General features: G+C 44.1%; 1 protein-coding gene across 2 annotated transcripts in view; it reads left to right on the top strand.

The window, feature by feature from the left end:
- SRPX (sushi repeat containing protein X-linked) overlaps window positions 1-19,375 on the top strand; it is a 99,339-nt gene that overhangs the window by 33,626 nt on the left and 46,338 nt on the right. Inside the window, exons 2-4 of one of the 2 annotated variants that reach the window (XM_032620864.1) lie at window positions 9,814-9,873; window positions 15,998-16,189; window positions 18,133-18,309. In XM_032620864.1, coding sequence (XP_032476755.1) covers window positions 9,814-9,873; window positions 15,998-16,189; window positions 18,133-18,309 — 429 coding nt within the window. The remainder of the gene's footprint in view (window positions 1-9,813; window positions 9,874-15,997; window positions 16,190-18,132; window positions 18,310-19,375) is intronic. The other variant, XM_032620865.1, reaches the window with a different exon arrangement.

Raw genomic sequence — 19,375 nt, 5'->3', positions numbered from 1 at the left:
ACCACTGTATTTTCCTTTTACCATATTTTACGACCAGAGAAAAATCCTCTGAAGGATCTGATCGTTCCAGCTTGATTCCCGTGATTGTCCCTGTGGTCAGGGGTTAGGAAAAAGCCATCTCCGCTAGAAGCATGTGGGTAGCATGGGGGAATGGTACAGTTCTCGAAAAGGAGGGGTCCTGTTTCCCTCAGAAGAACACAGTGGATGCCCAGCACACCTAGAAAGGGGTAGCACCAGACATTGTGTATTGGAGTTTAGCCACTCCCAAGAGGTAGTACACAAGGCTTGCCGATTAGCATGTTGAAACCCAGAATTGCCATCGGTTCAGTTCCACCTTCTTTTTTCCCCAGAGCTTGAGTCTCCCAGTGAAGATAATAATAACTGACAGCAGCCAGTGTGTGACTGTCAGTTCAAGGACACTGGGTGGAAAACCATGCTTTCAAAATCCAAGAGAGAAGCTACCCGGAAAAGAAACCGTTCTACTTCTCATCACGGCAGAGCACGAAAGGCTTCAAGTGAAGTCCAGGTTTTCATCCTTGGGTGATGGTGTTCCATCCTCTGTCAGGGAGCCAGAGAATGTTCCAGAAGGATGAAGCCTCAGGTTTCAGCTGAACAGGCTGCAGCCTGTCACAGACAATCCTATGATGTTTATTTAAGGGATGTTTTCTGGCAGTGTCTTTCCTCACTTCTCTCTTTCTTTCTCTCTCTCTCCCTACCCCCGTCCAGTCTGTCTGCCTGCCTGTCTCTCTCCCTTTAATCTACATTTTATCATTCTACAGCTATTCAGTTAGACGCTTGCCCTACTATCCTCAGTGCACACGGCTGCAATTTTCTTTTCTTTTCTTAGCATCTCTCTTTCCTGAATCCTGTTCTTCTCAGTTTTGCTACAATGTGCCAGAATTTTGTAAATTATACCACTGGTTTACTGCCAAGAACGATGTGCCAATTGCAGCTTTATTTGGGCAGCTTTTTTGAATCTTAAATACAGTATCTGTTTCTGTAAGTATAGCCTTCACTCAGGGAGATGGTGTCTCGCTTTGATGCTGGTGGAACAGCTCCAGCAGATCAGGGGTATGTAGACGAAAGCCTCGAGGGGAAGAAGCCTTTTGAGGAACTCTGGGTGGAGCGGTGCTTTGTTCACTGAAGCTCTAAGAGAGCAAGGATGTGTCTCCCAGATCCTCTCAATCAAACAACAGACAAGAGTTTATGAGATTTGTGGATGTGGCTTTTGTCTAATGGAGTGAACTCCAAGAGATTCACAGGAGACCCACGAAGTTCTTAATGAGTTATATATTCAGAAATATTATCAACATAACTTCCCTGAGAAGTTTTCTGTCTACCTGGGAAGACAGAACCTACACACGTCTGAAACAACTTCTGAAAAATCCAAACCCATATAAGATCAGTGCTAATTCAAAAATAGGACAGAGCATGTGAATGTGAATAGACTTTAAAGTGAAGATTAGAAAAGACCAACTTAGAGGAGCTAGGCTTTGAAATAGCTTTTAAATCAGGAAAGGGGCTGAGAGGAGGGGAAGGGCTTTTCAGGTGGGTTGTGTAAAGGCAGAGAGACAGAAACAAGAAGTTGTGAAATAGCACAGGATTTATGATCAGAAGAGTTCAATCCTTGTTTGCCTTGTACTCGATATTCATTTCATTCTCTGAGCTGACATCAGAGCATGAACAAGGTTACAAAGGGTTGCTGCCCTCCCCACCTATACATGCTAGTCCCTGAATGATACCTCCCTCATGGGATTGCCCTAGGACTTACTTAAAGGGGCAATGAAAATGAAGGAATCTGGTGAAGGTGTCATGCACCATGCTCATGGTTTATTACCAGTTGGAGGAGAACTACCATGATCCCAGCTAGAGGTTGACTATAGGAATGTTCAGAGGGGACATAATTTGAAGACATGTACTGCACTCTTCTCCCCGTTACTGTCACTCCCTTTTACAGGTGAGCAAACTGAGGCTCAGGAAAGGAAAGTGGCTTCCTCAGTCAATACCATAGAATTAGTGGAGGAGCTGGAACTTAATCCCAGGGCTCTTTCAATTGCATCCTACCAGAGAGGATGGCCATGCGCCATTGAGGAAGCTCAGTCCCTGCTTGGCGTCTCATGGGCTAGAACATCCAGGTCCTGAACAAATCAGGGCGAAGCAAAGGCTTCCCTTACTGCCCGCAGAAGCCTTTCTCAGATAGTCAGGTATCTTCCTTTGGAGGGAGGAAACAAAGAATTAACTAGACAAGGCTCTTATTACCTATGGGTGTTTCAAAATATTCTAAATCACTGTTTTTCCAATTATTTTGACTAAGACCCATAGGAAGAAATATATACTGTGACCTGTTATTTGGGTTAATATAGTATTTATTGTCCAATCAGAACACTTCTGAGTGTGAGGGAGTGCTAGTGATAATAATGCCGGGACAACAGACACGAAATCAGACTGTCTCATGCAAACTGGGGACGCCCTACTGCACGTACACCTGTATAATTAAAACATAAGTTGCACAAAGTAGTATTTATCTTTAATATGTGCAATGAGCCCTGACATTTTCAATTCTGTTCTCTTTCACTCTGAAAATACTAGCTATGACATTAAATTGGGTCAAAAGTTTGAAACGCTACTCTAGTTGATTGTTGGTACATGTGAGGGCTTTGGGATGGTGATGGGGAGGGGAAAAGAGGAGGGTGTATAGTGAAGCGAATGTCTGAGATGTACTGTAAACTTGTCCCATCTGAATATTTTCGTGGATGTTCTCCTCCAAGAAAAATACTGGTAATAAACATTGCCTTCAGTCTACTCCCCGTGATTAGCAAAAGGTTTATTTAGATCCATCTTTCTGGATCCCCTTGTTCCACTTGGGACGGGCATCATCTCTGTGTACTTCCGCCACCCCCTTTTCTTACCCTTGGGCTTTTATCTGTTAGTCTGCCCCTGATTTAGAGGTGTAAAGTTTCCAAGGAAGAGGGTCTCATTTACAGTATCTGGCCCTCTGTGTACTCGCTCCTATATCTTGGAGTTGAAGCGGATGCTCTTGAAAAGCTAAATTGTCTTCTCTGCTCCACTCCTTCAAACACACACATTTATACACAACTCCTGGACATCTCTCCTCTGTCTCAAAACTTTGCCAAGACATAACAGAGCAAGTCTTGCCTGCCAGTCGGGCATGTGAGACTCACACCTGGGCTTCTTCAATCAATGGTCCCCCGTATATTAGGACTAGCTAAGAAGCCCTTGCAAATTTACCCACGGAGGAGAGATGGGTTACCACTCTACCCTCTGTCCACCCTTCCTCAGGCTCTCCCAAAATGTTGGAACACTTGTAAGTGTTAGCAAAAGCCACAGAATGCGAGAGACTCAGGAGTAATGCTTCACAGCAGTAAAATAAGGCTCCCATTTTGTAAAGATCTTTAGGACGTGAAGACATATATATAGAGAAACACAGGGGTTTTCCTGCCTCAAAGGATAAACTATGTAATATCTTGAGACTGAAAGTCACTTATTCCTAAAGCAGATTTTATCACCCAGTCATACGAATTCACGGACTAAACTTGACAACAGTTTATTTTACTAGAGAGGACCCACACCCCCTTTTTTGTTTTTAAAACAAATACTGCTTCTTATATCAGAATTTGTGTACATTACAATCCGGTCATGGCTTAGCTGGCTCAGGGTTTCTCATGAGGTTGCAATCAAGTTGTTGCCTTGGCCTGAGGTTTAATCTGAAGGCTCGGCGTGTTTGTATGTGTGTGTGTGTGTAGATCTTCTTCCAACCTTATTCACATGACTATTGGCAGGCTTTTGTTCCTCACCACATGCGCTTCTCCATATGGGACTCCATCAAGACTTGGCAGTTGGCATGCCCCAGGATGCGTGATCCAAGAAAGACAGTGAGAGAATGTCCAAGATGGAAACCACAGTCCTCTTATATCTCAGAAGAGATATAACATCCCTTCTGCTATATTCTTTTCATTAGAAGCAAAGTCAGTAAGTCCGTCCCAATACGGGAGAGTTATACAAAGGTATGAATTCTGGGAGAAAGGGATCACGGGGGGCTGCATATCACAGTCTACCCTCTGGCACCCAGTGATCCCTGTCCTTCCCACATGCAAAATACACTCATGCCCTCCCAAGGTCCCTAAAAGTCTTATCCCATTGTAGCATCAGCTCAAAGTCCAGAATCTCATCATCTCAATCAGGGCCAGGTGGGGATGAGGCGCCTTCTATGTACTTCTTTAACTGTAACTGCTTGAATACAGTTCTCCTCTATCTGTAGACCTGTAAAACCAAAGAGGTATCTTCTCCCCACATACCCAACCTACAATGGTCGAATAGCCATAATATAACTGCTATAGAGATTCCTGTTAAAAATGGGGTTAAATGGGAGGCATAAAGGAGTCACTGTTCCATAGAAGTCCTGAAATCGAGCTGGCCAAGTTTTGGTAGTTCTTTCTTCAGGCCTCACAGTCTGGAAAGAATTCTTTATGGTTCTCTGCTCTATTCTCTACGCTCTTGATTCCACCCTCTAAGCAATCTTTCCTTTTCCAGGAAGGGTAACACCTATTTACAGCTAAGCAGCTCTATGAGCCTGCTTCCTGACAGTAGAATTCTGGGAGTTCAAAGGGCTCTCCTCACTCTATAATGTCTCTGTCCCCCTCAGTCATGTTGGTAATATTTCTGAATATATACCTCATTAAGCACTTTGTGGGTCTCCTGTCCATTAGACATTCTGTCCATTAGACAGAAGCCACATCCACAAATCTCACAGACATAAACTCTTCTCTGTTGTTTCTTTGAGAGGATCTGGGAGACACACCTTTACTCTCTAAAGGGACTCTTGTATGACTGAAAGTACTCTGAAGCACCACCTTGACTTAACAAAGGATTTGACGGTCATATCCTTGGCTGTGTTTTCCTGGCAGTGCCCTGGATTTGATCTTTGTTCAGAAGCCATTCAAATGTCCTTTTGACTTTACTACAGCTGCAGTGTAGCCCCTTTGGCAAATCATTTGCTAGCACTAAATCATCTGGTTCCCGTAAATGAATACCCTGTGTCTTCCAACAGTGCAAAATACCTTTTCCTTTTTCTTAAAATTTATTTATTTATTTATTTTAATGTATTTATTTTTGGCTGTGTTGGGTCTTCATTGCTGCGTGCAGGCTTTCTCTAGTTGCGGCCAGCTGAGCTGGGGCTACTCTTCATTGCAGTGCGTGGCCTTCTCATTGCGGTGGTTTCTCTTGTTGCGGAGCACAGGTTCTAGGCACGTGGACTTCAGTAGTTGTGGCACGCAGGCTCAGTAGTTGTGGCTTGCAGTCTTAGTTGCTCCGCAGCATGTGGGATCTTCCCGGACCAGGGATCGAACCCGTGTCCCCTGCATTGGCAGGCGGATTCTTAACCACTGTGCCGCCAGGGAAGTGCCCAAAATACCTTTTTCTAAACATCCAAATCTCCAGTATTGTCACCGTTCAAATTTATATCCTGAAGCTATACTGAGTGGGATAAAACCATTCCAGACATACGAGCATAATGACACATGATTTATGTGTCATAAGAAACATGAGGCAGATTTTTCTCTTTTCTTCCAACATTTGTCAGCTACCAATTCTGAATCATATGCTAGGTATACAAGGCAAATTAGACATGGTTCTCACCATTGAGCAATTTAGAGACATGATTTATCTCCACAAAATATATATTTTTAAATTAAGTCTAAACCTATGCTGTCTAGTATGGTAACCACTAGCCACATGGCTGTAAAAATTTAAATTAATTAAAGTTCAATGAAATAAAAAATGTATCCGCCCAGTTGTACTAGCCATATTTCAAGTGCTTAATGATCACATGTGGCTAGTGGCTATCCTATTGTACGGCATAGATATAGAGCATGTCCATCATTGCAGAAAGTTCCATTGGATAACAATAATCTAGAGAAGAAAGCAGTAAGATCTAATAAAGATAAGCACTTATCCTTGTTTGAAATATATTTGTCTCTCCTCTCCCATACTAAAAAGTTTCAAATATCAAGGAGATACTGCATACTTCTTTAGTAAATACTCTAACATGCTTCATAATAAAGAATGCTGTAAAACCATGATTCTTAATAATTTTTTGGATCACAGACCCTTATTAAAATCTACTAAAAGTCAGCGAGTTTTTCCCCAGGAAAGTATATTCATGTACCAAAAAGCATGTCCAATTGCAAGGGGTTCATGGACTCCCCCAGAGTGCTTCCATTGTTCCTCTAGGAGGCCAGGGACTCAAGTTTAGAATCTTTACTGCGAAGTGAGTTTGATTTTCCCATTGACTTTCAGTATAAAATTGATGATGTAGTTTACTATTAAATATGATGACTCCTGATAGTAATAAAATTATTATTAGAATAAGGATGATGAGGGGGAAAAACAAAAATTTCTGACAAAAGTTAAGAATGTATAGCTATCTTCAAAATAATTAAAAAATAAACCCAACCCTTTGAGCTAAAACTTTAACACAGAACCAGCAAATCTGTCAACTTGCATCATGTATCACAGTCAATACAGGAATGTAGTTTAGCAAATTGGCTACATCTTCCGTTAGTTTCAAATGCTCCCTCTACCCACCACCGTCACGATGAAAAAACTTTTAGGGTGATGAAAAGAGCAGTCTAGCCTTCTAAATCTAAATTCCTGGTGTAATTCTAATACATTTAATAGATATTTCTTAAGAGTGTGTTGGTTGCCTCAATGGTGTTAACTACCTGGACATACTGGATGAAAGGGTGGGATTCAATGGACCAGAAAGACCCTTCTTTGAACTTTGGGAAAAAAGGAGTGACTATTTCTTTGCAAATCTGTTGATTTAGATGAAGTTTCTGCAAGGAGAGCAGAATTATAAATGGAATTGGCTCCAGGTATGGCTGAGGGACAGAATCCTACATGGCACTGAGTTTCTGATTTCTGAGCCAATGTAGAATTTGTATTTGTGTAGAAGAAGCACTGAAGCATTCTTTCCAAAGAGTGGTAATCTGAACCACATGAGGACTGATTAATGGTTTTCATGATAAAACCTCAATTAACCAGAATTCTAAAGGGACGGCCTTTTGTAAATAAAGAAGAGTTTGTTAGGAAACCTCCCTCTCTCCTTCCCTGCCAACTTCTCTCTCTCTTTTTATTCCTTTCTTTCTATTTTAACCCTGTGGAAAATCTTTCTCTAATATGTGTGGATTTCCTTTGCTGCTTTAGTGAGCTTTAATACGTACAGTCTGCTGAACATAAGTTAGTCAGTGGTCTCTGATCTTATTGTATCCTTCATGATGTCCGTTTTGTAGACTAGTCATCATTTTTTATAGAAGTTGATATATGAGTTTAGGCTGAATATAAACTGGGATCCTGGGGGAAGGGGTAGCTAATATCCGTTTATTTTGTATTCTCTTATCTCTTATCAATAATAGGCAGTAAATTTCCTGTTCATTTGTGAATCAGTTTGAATGCATTAAGCTGCAAGTGACAATGCTATTCACAATGGCTTAAATTGAAAGGACATTTATTATTGACCTAGCAAGAAGTATGGAGGTAGGATGTCTAGGGCTGATTTAGTAGCCCAATAAAGTCATCACAGACCCCAGGTTCTTTTAATAGTTCCACTCTACCATCCTCAGCCAAAAACCTTTTGTCCTGAGACATCTTACCTCATGGTTGCAAAATGGCTGCTGTAGCTTCAGGCATTTATCCTTACACCATAGCTTCCAAAGCAGGAAGGGAGAAAAGAGGGCAAAAGAGTTTTCTTGTGCACTTTTCTCTTTTATCAGGGGGAAAGTCTTTTCCATAAGCCCTGTTCCCCCAAAGCAGACATATTTTTCCTTGTCACTGGCCAATACTGGGTTTCATGCCTACCCCTGGAACAATCATTGGCAAAGGGGAATTTCTGACTTAGAGTCATCACAGTTCAAGATAGGCAGAGAGAGATAATGAGTGGTTGTGATCTAAGTGGAGGTGGATGGACCAATATAAGTGTGCTACTAATCAAGTTGCTAATCAAGGTAAACTCTTGAGATCATCTGAACTGTCTGCCTTGCAGGCTCTAATTTAAGTAAAGGCAGTAGTGAGAATGCCTGGTTTGGGGTTTCAATGGGCTTTCCAAAGAAACAACTGAGGGCTTCCCTGGTGGCACAGTGGTTGAGAATCCGCCTGCCAATGCAGGGGACACGGGTTCGAGCCCTGGTCCGGGAAGGTCCCACCTGCCGCAGAGCAACTAAGCCCGTGCTCCGCAACTACTGAGCCTGTGCTCTAGAGCCCGTGAGCCACAACTACTGAGCCCATGTGCCACAACTACTGAAGCCCGCACGCCTAGAGCCCATGCTCCGCAACAAGAGAAGCCACCGCAGTGAGAAGCCTGCGCACCGCAACAAAGAGTAGCTCCCGCTCGCCTCAACTAGAGAAACCCACGCGCAGCAACAAAGACCCAACACAGCCAAAAATAAAAAAAACAAAGAACCGAGCAAGCCAAAACAAGATGGAGCAATAGTTAAAAAAAAAAAAAAAAAAAAAGAAACAAATGAACAGAAGAGCTGCTTTACTCTACCAGGGACGCTGCTACCTTGGGGGTGGTGATGCGAACCATCTTTATATCTCCTTTTGACTCATTATAAAGACTTGTCTCATGGTGTAACCAGGAGGGTTCCTCTCTTTAGGCAAACATTTACCACTCTTCAAATGACACCAGAGTTGAGCTTGTGCTCTTGAATCTGTGGTTTAACAATGCATGTAGTTTATTCCTGACGTGCCTGGTGAAGGCAAATGGAGAAAACTCAGAACTCAGAGTATAGAAATCCAGTTTCTGACAGTCGGCCCTGAACTTGTTTGTGTAGCAATCCTCTTAGATGTGTAACAAGGCTTTGGCGTGTGAGGACTTGCAGTAACCTCATAAAAGAGAATGTTCTTATCTGTGATGGTTGCGGTCCCTGCTGGTAAATGTGTGATCAAGATGGTATTAACTCAACAGTCAGTGATCAGACTAGGAAGGCTAGGAGGAAAGATCTCTGAATGTAAGATTATCGCTTTGAAGTTTGGGGCCTGGCACTGCTTTAAAGATTAAGTATCTACCATTTACTGGAATTCAATATTTAACAGGTTAAAAATGAGTCAGTTCCAACTTCCAAATGAGTTTAAATTTTGAAATCAAGCACAGACTTTCTCTATGAGGCTGGTGTTTTCAAGGGTAGCAAGACTCATCACGAAATTTGACTTTAGCCATGCCTCGGTGAGAGGTTTTGAATAAACATCCATATCATCAGTTTCAACACTCATTTCCTACAGATGTACCAAGACAGCTTTATATTTCTTTGTCATTAAGATAAGACATTTGATTTTCCTCCTTAACCTCCACCCAAGTTCATTTCATACAATGGACTGATTCTCAGGTAACATAAACACCCACTTCTACCAGGTTTTCTTTGATTGCTGGAGAAAGTCTGGGCCGTATCTGAGTTATACACATTTTACTGCGTCTCCTCTGGCATGAGATTCATATCCATCGGCCTCTTCTCAGAGTGAAGTTGACTTTCTTTCAATTCCGAGTCGAGAATTTCAGTTGGCATGTGGTAATTCCAAAACCATTTGAGGCTCATCTTGATTGGCTCTGGTAATCCCAGCCCAGCCAGGTTCACTCTGAGAGGTCCCCTGTCCCTTCATGAATGGCCACAAAAGCTTTTACTCTTGGCTGTGCGTTCTAATAGCCCCTCTTGCATGGACTGTGCCAAAGCAGTGCTTCAAAAATATTCGTCCGTATCATGTGGCTTTTCTTGCTGCAGTTTCTGTTCTTTTTTATTGTAGGATCTGGAGACTCACCACTAGAAGACGATGAAGTCGCGTATTCACACGCTAGATATAAAGGTGAATGCTTTGCTTATGTGCTAATGAAGACCTGCTGATGCCAGGAGGACTTTCCTTTTTGCCCTGCAGAGCAGACTATAATAAAGTGACCAGACAACACATTTTAAGTTCTAATTACCTGTCGAGAAAACAAAATGTTTTAAAATTAATATGCATACGCTCCCATTTGAAAGAAAATACAGAAAAACAAATGAAAGAAAACAAAAAGCATTTGGAAATCTCTGAAGTGCTGTCCTTCAGCACCCCAGTGGTCATTTTATTCTCATCAGTTTCTTTACTGTCCTTACTTCTGCAAAGCCAAGCTCTAGCTGATGAAAGTGAAAATCAAGCCATGAGTTCTACCTGATTCATACATTACAGCCAGAATCGTCCAGAGTAAACCATCCCAGGTCAAATCTGGACCCAGTGCTGCTAATGTACTGAGATGAATGAGGAATGAGAAAACTTGATTTTCATAAGCTCATTTCATTGTGCTCTTTCTGAGTCTGGCTTGGCTCCTGAAATGATGAGTAAAGTGTGTTGCCCAATGAAACTTTAATGATAAAGAGCTCCATCTCTACACACTTCCAGCAATCCACCCCCTCCAGCAGGTATAAAAAGCCTAAACAAGAACCTTCTATGCAGGCTCAGGTAAGTATGTCCATAAATATTTTCTAATGGTGAGTCGTTTCTCTGAAGCTTTGGGAGCCCTGAGGAAAGTGAGGGCAAATTTAGATTATTTCTCTCTGAATTCAGTTCCTTTTACAGTTGAGAAATAATCTGAAGACAATTGATTAATAAAGTTCTATTGTGGCATTTTGCCCAGGAAATGTATCTGCGTTCTGGCAGGAGGACACTCCCCTGCTCTGTTGTGATATGTCTGAGTTATAAGAGAATCAGGGTAGTACTGGTCAGCCTTTGGTTGGAGAGAGTCCTTCAGTTGTTTTCCACACAAGTGAACAACCTTGCTAATATAATGACTGGTGTCTATGTCCAGGTGTTTCCCACCATGTTCCACGTTTGCTTATGACCTGTGAATACAGATACTCATTCCTATCCACAGCTCCTATATTACTGCCTCAGGAATTAACCAATCCAGCAAAGCACAAACTTGTTAATTAGATGTTTGGGGTAAGGTGGTATTCTGATTCCTAACACTTTTTTTTTTTTTAACATCTTTCTTGGAGTATAATTGCTTTACAACGGCGTGTGAGTTTCTGCTTTATGACAAAGTGAATCAGCTATACGTATACATACCTAACACTTCTTAATTGAGAGTTCTGAAAAATCTTTTTTTTTCGAGTTCCTTATTGAAAAATCTTCCTAAAACACACGCGTGCACGTGTGACCCTTCACATGTCCAAGAGGGGTTATATAGCACCCTCAGATTACTGTTCTCAATGTTCATCCTCGCTTCGCAGCACTGCAAGTGTGGAAGGTAAACCAGATGTAGGAAAATATGTGCCTGGCCTAGAGCTTACCCGGAATGTTTAAGGATAAATACTTCTTAGGAAATTGTTTTCACTGTCATTTTTTTTTTTAGTTTTAAAACTTAGAGGCAAACCATTGTCCATTGGGAGATTAGTTCTAGATCCTTCGGCCCCTATACAGTGTCTGGCACATACTCAGTAAACGTTTTTTTGAATTAAATTGATAATTTATAAAATTTATCAAAGAAAAAAGGAAGTGAAGTGTAACCAACATTTAATGTGGCAAGCACTGCTTTTGATTCTTTTACTTGGAATGCCATCCTGTCTTCACACTAATTGAGGGAAGGAGGAAGGAGCGTAGAGATATGTTATTATTTACAGATGAAGGAACCGCAGATTAGAGAGGGGAGGTGACTTGCACAGACTCACACAGCTAGCAAACGTTATGTTTGAGTCTGAAATCCAGATGTTTTAGCTCAACATTCAGAGTTCACTAGTAGCTCCTTGGTCTGCTACATGACACTGCTTACCCCAGGAGCTCCACAATGGCCCAGGGAGATGAAAACGTTTTCCTGAATAATCGATTTAGATTTCTCCCTAAATAAACCCTGTCTTAATTGAAGCAGCATAAGAGCTTCCTTTCTCTAAACCTCTATGTTAAATGTTCCGCTAATTCACTTTTAACTCATGCTATTTGCATGCACTTCAAATTCAAGTCACTCACTGAATTTTTAATTATTATCACTGCAGGGCTGTTAAAATGTCAAAATATCTTCCAAAGGTTTGTCTTGGAAAGTAATCCAAAAGAAATTCCTTTTGCGAATAAATAGAAACAAGATTTTTTCCCCCCACATGTTGACAACAGCACAGCTCTGGGATGCGTAGGCAGCTCTGCTGGAAGGATTTGAAGACTCAAAATAGCTGAGTAAAAAAAATCTGCTAATTGCATGGCTGTACTGAAATATGCGAATTTGTAATACATGTATATGCAGGTCATTCTCTAATGGACCTGCTGCCTTAAATATTTGTCCTGGGCACATTTGCGAAAAAGACAACCATAATGTGTGTGTGCTAAGAATTGCAGGTCTGCCGCCTCATATTAGTTTACTCTAAAATCGTGCCCCTCGGGCTTCCCTGGTGGCGCAGTGGTTAAGAATCCACCTGCCAATGCTGGGGACACAGGTTCGAGCCCTGGTCCGGGAAGATCCCACATGCCGCAGAGCAACTAAGCCCGTGCACCACAACTACTGAGCCTGTGCTCTAGAGCCCGCAAGCCACAACTGCTGAGCCCGTGTGCCACAACTACTGAAGCCCGCGCACCTAGAGCCCGTGCTCCGCAACAAGAGAAGCCACCGCACTGAGAAGCCTGCGCACCCCAACGAAGACCCAACGCAGCCAAAAATAAATAAATAAATTTAAAAATGAAAAAATAAAATCGTGCCCCTCCTAAACTCACGCCAAAGTCCAGAAGCTGGAGGATGTGAGTGTTTTCAACATTTGAGCGAAAAACAAGTAGAGAATTGGACGCTCTTCCAGTTTGTGCATCTGCGGAATTGTGATCAGGACCCAGAACGTAAAGAGGATTTGCCTTTAGCTGAAAGGTTTACAAGAGACTACTCAAAGTTATCAGTCAGAAGAAGGATTAAGGAAGTAGGCATGGGTGTGAGAGGGGTAGGAGATCAGAGAGGAATAAGAATTTGAATCATACAACTTCACAGCTAGATGGGACCTTTTTTATTTTGACATTTTAGCACCGATATAAATATAAAATTTAATCAGAATAAAAATAACCATTGTAGATGGGACTTTGAAAATAATCTCATCCATTCCTCTCTTGTATAGACTATGAATGTGGGTCCCTGAAAATTTTTTTGAATTGTCCAGGTTACTAGGAGATGATAGATAATATCTGCCCAGGCCTCTCGACTCTGCCCAGTATCCACCATACTCCGCTAGCTCACTGTTTTCATTGTCTCCCTCTGGGTCTCCCATATTCATTCTCACCTCATCACCCTTCTGCCCTCTCCAATGGGGATTTCATTTTCTCTCTCTGGAGCCCAGTTCTCAATCAAGGATTTCACAGTTTGTCCTGTGAGATGGTGACAGAAGGGTAGTGAAGGGGACCAGTTGGCAAGAGAAGAAGAGGCCAGAGCTGGGGAAGCAGAGAAGCCTTGCAGTCCAGCAGGGGAATAGGGCAGACAGGGAAACTAAGAGGAAGTGAGGCAGTGGGGAAGTTAGGAGGAAGGGGTGTGGGAGAGGACAAAGACAGAGAGGTCAGGCGACAGATGACTTTTAAGATTTAACACCGTGAGAGCTTCCCTGGTGGCGCAGTGGTTGAGAGTCCGCCTGCCGATGCAGGGGACGCGGGTTCGTGCCCCAGTCCGGGAAGATCCCACATGCCGCGGAGCGGCTGGGCCCGTGAGCCATGGCCGCTGAGCCTGTGCGTCCGGGGCCTGTGCTCCGCAGCGGGGGAGGCCACAGTGGTGAGAGGCCTTCGTACCGCAAAAAAAAAAAAGTGCTTCTTTGAGCTTGAAAACACCAAGTGCATTTTGGAGTTTCCTTGTGGGTGGTCTTTCCTATTACAGTTGGAAAAGACAGGCAGAAAGAGAGAGGGGGAGAGAAATATACCTCACTTCTAGTAGTCATAGAAGCCAGTAGGTTCCAAATGTTAGTTTAATTTGAGTGGTAGGCATCTATGGATTTTTCCAGAATTTATCTTAAGGACTTTTGATTATAGAAGAAATATCCACAACTTGGCAGTGCTAAGCAAACATACCCCAAACTGTGATCTTGAAATCTCTTAGCTTCATGGCTTACCTGGAGCCATCACCAAAGAAAGAACTGAAACATTTAAAATTAGTTCAATAATTCTTTTATAGGACTTCCCTGGTGGCGCAGTGGTTAAGAATCCACCTGCCAATGCAGGGGACACAGGTTCGAGCCCTGGTCCGGGAAGATCCCACATGCCCGGAGCAACTAAGCCCGTGCGCCACAACTACTGAGCCTGTGCTCTAGAGCCCGTGAGCCACAACTACTGAAGCCCGTGCGCCTAGAGACCGTGCTCCGCAACAAGAGAAACCACCGCAATGAGAAGCCCGCGCACCGCAACTAAGAGTAGCCCCCGCTTGCCACAACTAGAGAAAGCCCGCGTATAGCAACGAAGACCCAACGCAGCCAAAAATAAATAAATAAATTTAAAAAATTCTTTTATACTTAGAGGAAAATAATGGAGATATGTATACTGTTTTGTACTTTACTTCAGGGTCCAGATTTTTTCTCATTTAAAAATGTTAGCATATACAGACTAGATGTATAAACCCAAGAGGAACGAAACTTTGTTCAAGGAAGGCCTGGAGGCCTAGAGTAAGCTCTTGCAAGACTGCATCCAAGAGATCAAACTTAATCAGCTGTAGGCTAAGCGTGGGGCATCACTTCTCCCCAGAAAGTCCAGGAAATACTGCTTGAGTCCCGACGGTAGCACCCACTTGAAGCTGTCTGAAAAACATTATATGATGAAAATATTAGGCAAAGGAGATGTCAAAGCACATAAGTAAAAAAAAAAACAAAACAAAAAACAGTCCATGCACGAGACCTGGACAGAACTGTTGGTTTTCATGGCTGAGAAGCAGCCAGAAACACATCATCAGAAGAGAATTCCTGGCAAAGTCAAACAGGGGATTTCCTCCTTGGCCACATGATGGCGCACGAACTTCACTCACTGTCAGCTCAGGTGCTGGGGTGGAGGGAGAAGCTGGCAGCCCTAGGGAGGGGGCTCCTGTTCAAGGCATGGAGAGCCTGACAGGCTTGAGGGAGCCAGTCTCTGGTCCCCATTGACTGTACGGTGGCCACTGTGGGAGCTTTCGAGGAGCTAGTCTTGCCCTACTAATTTTATGGCCCTCAGCGACACCTTCCAAAGGCCCAGGGGAGAGGTTCTGCTTTAATAGTGTCATCCTAAGCTGTGCTCTGGGCAACTACGAGACCAAAATCAAAACACCCTGGAACTTTGCCATTGGAGAAGGGTGTCATCTCTTACCTAAATGGGGCTTAACTGGGGACATCTGAAAAAGGAGGTAGCTTCCCAATGGGGAGAAATTGTTCTGTGACGTTAAGCCCAAATTATATCCTGTGGCAAAACCCTGCAAATTGTTGCTTCGTTCACATTGATTAGGATCGTATTAAGTGCTTTTACAGTGAATATGATACAGACTTGGAAAAAAATCTAAATTAATCAATTATTGACTCCCCCGCCACTCTGTATGGATGGCTGGGGTTAAGGTTCACAACGGTAACAGCTGCTCTCAAGGGAATTATGTATCTAGTTAAGGGAAATATTCAAAAGAACAAGCATTCATTGAACGTTCACTGTGTGCTAGGCACTGTGCTAGACGCTTGATATGCATTGTTTTTTCAGTCCTTGTAAGAGGACTTGTAAGAGTCCTATGACATAGGTAGAGGTATTGACTCAGAGAGGTTAAGTAACTTGTCCAAGATCACACAGCTACTAATGGAGGAACCTGGACCCATATTCGTATATGTCTGACGCCTACTCCCATGATCATAACCTCCCCACCCAGAGACAACTTAAAAGACGTGGGGCACTATTTGGAGGTCCAAAATCTGGAATGCAGCCAGCCAGGGACTTCGAGAGTGAAGAGACACATTTTCTGAAGATGTCACTTGCTATTTCTCCTCTCCTTTGTTTCTGCTACCTGTAGATACCCCGTGGTGCTCCCCCATCAAGGTGAAGTACGGGGATGTGTACTGCAGGGCCCCTCAGGGAGGATACTACAAAACAGCCCTGGGAACCAGGTGTGACATTCGCTGCCAGAAGGGCTACGAGCTGCATGGCTCTTCCCAGCTGATCTGCCAGTCAAACAGACGGTGGTCGGACAAGGTCATCTGCAAGCGTGAGTAGCCCGGCCCCATGCTGCGGCCTCGGGGCCATTTGGGGCCAAAGTTCTTTTGCTCTGAGATCAGGGATTTTTACTGAATGCTTTGTGGTCTTTGATGAGAAAAACTCCCCTTGTGAGCAGAAGCCATGCGTTAGTTCCTAAGATATGGCGGAAGTAAGATGACACATTTCAGACAGAGGGGTGCGATCAGCTGTTTGGAAAGGGGGAGAGAACAGAGGTCTGTTTAGCAAAGTGCTGGCCCCAGCAAAGGGTTTGGGGATTGAAAAACAAACAAGACACACAGGTAAAGACACACTCTGCCATCAAGGGTCATCTGCCATCAGGGGTCCCACAGAACAGCATTAGGGACAGACGTGTAAAACCGACCCTAAGAATGGTGCTCTGCCATGGACTCCTGGTAGTAGCCACAAGCGTCCTCCCAAGGAGTGGAACTTAGGGAGGCGAGGAGAGAATTACCGCGGAAGGATGCTGATTCCATGAAAGGCGCTGTGCCTCAGGGGAGAAGGTTGGAAGCACATTTCAGGGGCTGACTTTTAGCTTCCTGGAAAGTCGTCTCATTTGGGAAACTGCAAGTGACACAGCATCGTTGAAGTGCATTTTAGATGCCATTGCTGTTCAAAAAAGCTATCATGATGGAGCGCCTGCTGTGTGCCAAGCATTTCACATATATGCAATTTTTGCAACAATGCTATTGATATGGGTGCCATTACTTTATTGTTGGGAAACTGAGGTTGGGGTCTGCAGCCGTGTGATCCACTCTAGGCAGACTACGCCTCTGGGTGACTATAGTGAACACTTTCAGTGCTTCCCCCATATGTCCCTGGATGCCCTGCTACCAGTTCTGTGTGTCCATCCCCCAGCTTCTGGGCGCTTTGCTCTTAATGACTTGCACCTTCGGTTGATCTTCTACCAAGGAAGAAGAGGCTCTGCGCCTTCAGAGGACTGCTTTCTTCGTTCTGACAGGGAGAGCATTCCCCATGGGCAGCCTGTAGCTGCCCAGTACTGACTGGTAAAGGATTAGGAAAGCCCAGCTGCCCTGCCTGGAGGCAGGGCAGACTCAGGCATCACTCACGCTCCAGATCTTCCCTGCGGAATCAGGCTGAGGCTGACTTTGCCTGAGTTGCTACCTTGCCCGGCTACCTCCCCTCCCCCGTCCTGCTTCCCCCACCCTTCACTGGTCTCCCCTGGGAGCACTTTCTTAATCACTTGCACACAAATCCTGGTCTCAGCGTCTCTTTCTGAGGAGCCCAGCATAAGACCGTGGTTTAGCTGGGATGCCAACCCAAGCCAGTCTGGTGTAAAACTTTGTGTCCCTTCTGTGTGACATGCAACCATTGTTACCAAATGCAAGTTCATGCGCCTGACGCACAGTGAGGCCAAACAAATCGAAACATCGGAGTTTGGAGCAGAGAAAGGTTATTGCAGGTCCAAGCAAGGAGAACGAGTGGCTCGAGCCCAAACCCACCGCCCCACCAACTCCTTGAAAGGGTTCAGCACAGCATTTTTAAAGGCCAGGTGAGGGAGGGGTGTTGCAGGGTACACAATTCAGCTTGTACACAATTCTCTGATTGGCTGATGGTGAGGAAACGGAGGTTAACATTCTAGGCGCCGGAAGGTCTGGGGGCTACGTGCTCTTGATCATCAAGTAGTTAATTCCTTCCATTTGGTGGTGGTTTTAGCATCTGAAAAACTCAGGGAATATGCATCAGATGCTATTAATCTGGGTCTTCAGAGAGGAGCTACAGCAGAGGGTATGGGGGAGGGGTCTGCCCCGGGAAGGACCCATAGGGTCCTGCTCGGTTACACTATCTATCATTTCTCTACTTTTATCAGTTATATTTCAATTAACTTCACCCTATGCTTTCAGAGTTTCTGGACTCTGAAACTCCATGAACAAAATCTAAGTAATACTGAATCTCTGGTTTTCTCTTTCTCAGAAAAGCGATGTCCTACCCTTGCCATGCCAGCAAATGGAGGGTTTAAGTGCGTCGACGGTGCCTACTTTAACTCCCGGTGTGAGTACTATTGCTCACCAGGATACACATTGAAAGGGGAGCAGACAGTCACGTGTATGGACAACAAGGCGTGGAGTGGCCGACCAGCCTCCTGTGTTGGTAAGAGAATGTCACCAGCCCTCAGGAGGCGCCTGCTTTGGAAGGAGCAGGGGGTGTCCGTACAGTGGATTTTTAAGGAAGCATCCATGTCCCGAATGTAAAGCATAAGCAGCCAGTTTTGCTTTCAGTGGTTCTCTTCATCCCTATTTCTCTGGCTCAGCGCAGACCTAGCCTCAGTCTCTACGCTAGAGTTGACTGCACAGCTCATGGCTTTCCTCGGACTTTTGTCCCTCTCTTGGATTGCCATTGAGGCAGCTGGAGGCTGGCAGAGGTACGGGGTAATCCCGCTGCTTTAGTTCAGGGATCTGCCCTGTAGCACTGAGCAGAGTTTTTGACATTGGCCGGACATTTCCTGCAGAGAGCATCTCTGTGTCTTTCAGCTGGCAGATGTAGTTCCATTGTCATAGACTCCGGTAGTCAGCAAACACTCAGTTTGTAAACTGGAAGGGATTTGGCTATTTTACCTTAGTCTGGATTTGTTGGGCAAATAGTAGTTCTTAGTTCTTTTTTTTTTTAACATCTTTATTGGGGTACAATTGCTTTACAATGGTGTGTCAGTTTCTGCTCTACAACAAAGTGAATCAGTTACACATATACATATGTTCCCATATCTCTTCCCTCTTGCGTCTCCCTCCCTCCCACTCTCCCTATCCCACCCCTCCAGGCGGTCCCAAAGCACCGAGCTGATCTCCCTGTGCTATGCGGCTGCTTCCCACTAGCTATCTACCTTACGTTTGGTAGTGTATATATGTTCTTAGTTCTTAGTTGTGGTTCGGGGGAGGTGGAAATCTTTACAAATGCAAATTCATGGCTCCACCCCAGACCTGCTGACTCAGAAACTCTGGGGATGGGCCCCAGTACTTGGTGCTTTCATGAGCCTCGCAGGGCATTTCAAAGTGCTTAAAGAGAGAGCCTCTGATCTGAGGCAGTGCTTCTCCAACTTGGGAATCACCTGGGAAACTTGGTAAAAATGCAGCTTCTGATTCAGTAGATCTGGGGTGTAGCCTGGGATTTTCTCTAGGGCAAGGTTTCTGAATCTTGGAACAATGGACATTTGGGGTCAGAT

Source organism: Phocoena sinus, chromosome X (genome assembly GCF_008692025.1).
Source record: "Phocoena sinus isolate mPhoSin1 chromosome X, mPhoSin1.pri, whole genome shotgun sequence".
NCBI classification, from domain to species: domain Eukaryota; kingdom Metazoa; phylum Chordata; class Mammalia; order Artiodactyla; family Phocoenidae; genus Phocoena; species Phocoena sinus.
The sequence above is the reverse complement of the archived record's forward strand: the minus strand, read 5'-3'. Positions and strand labels throughout refer to the sequence as shown.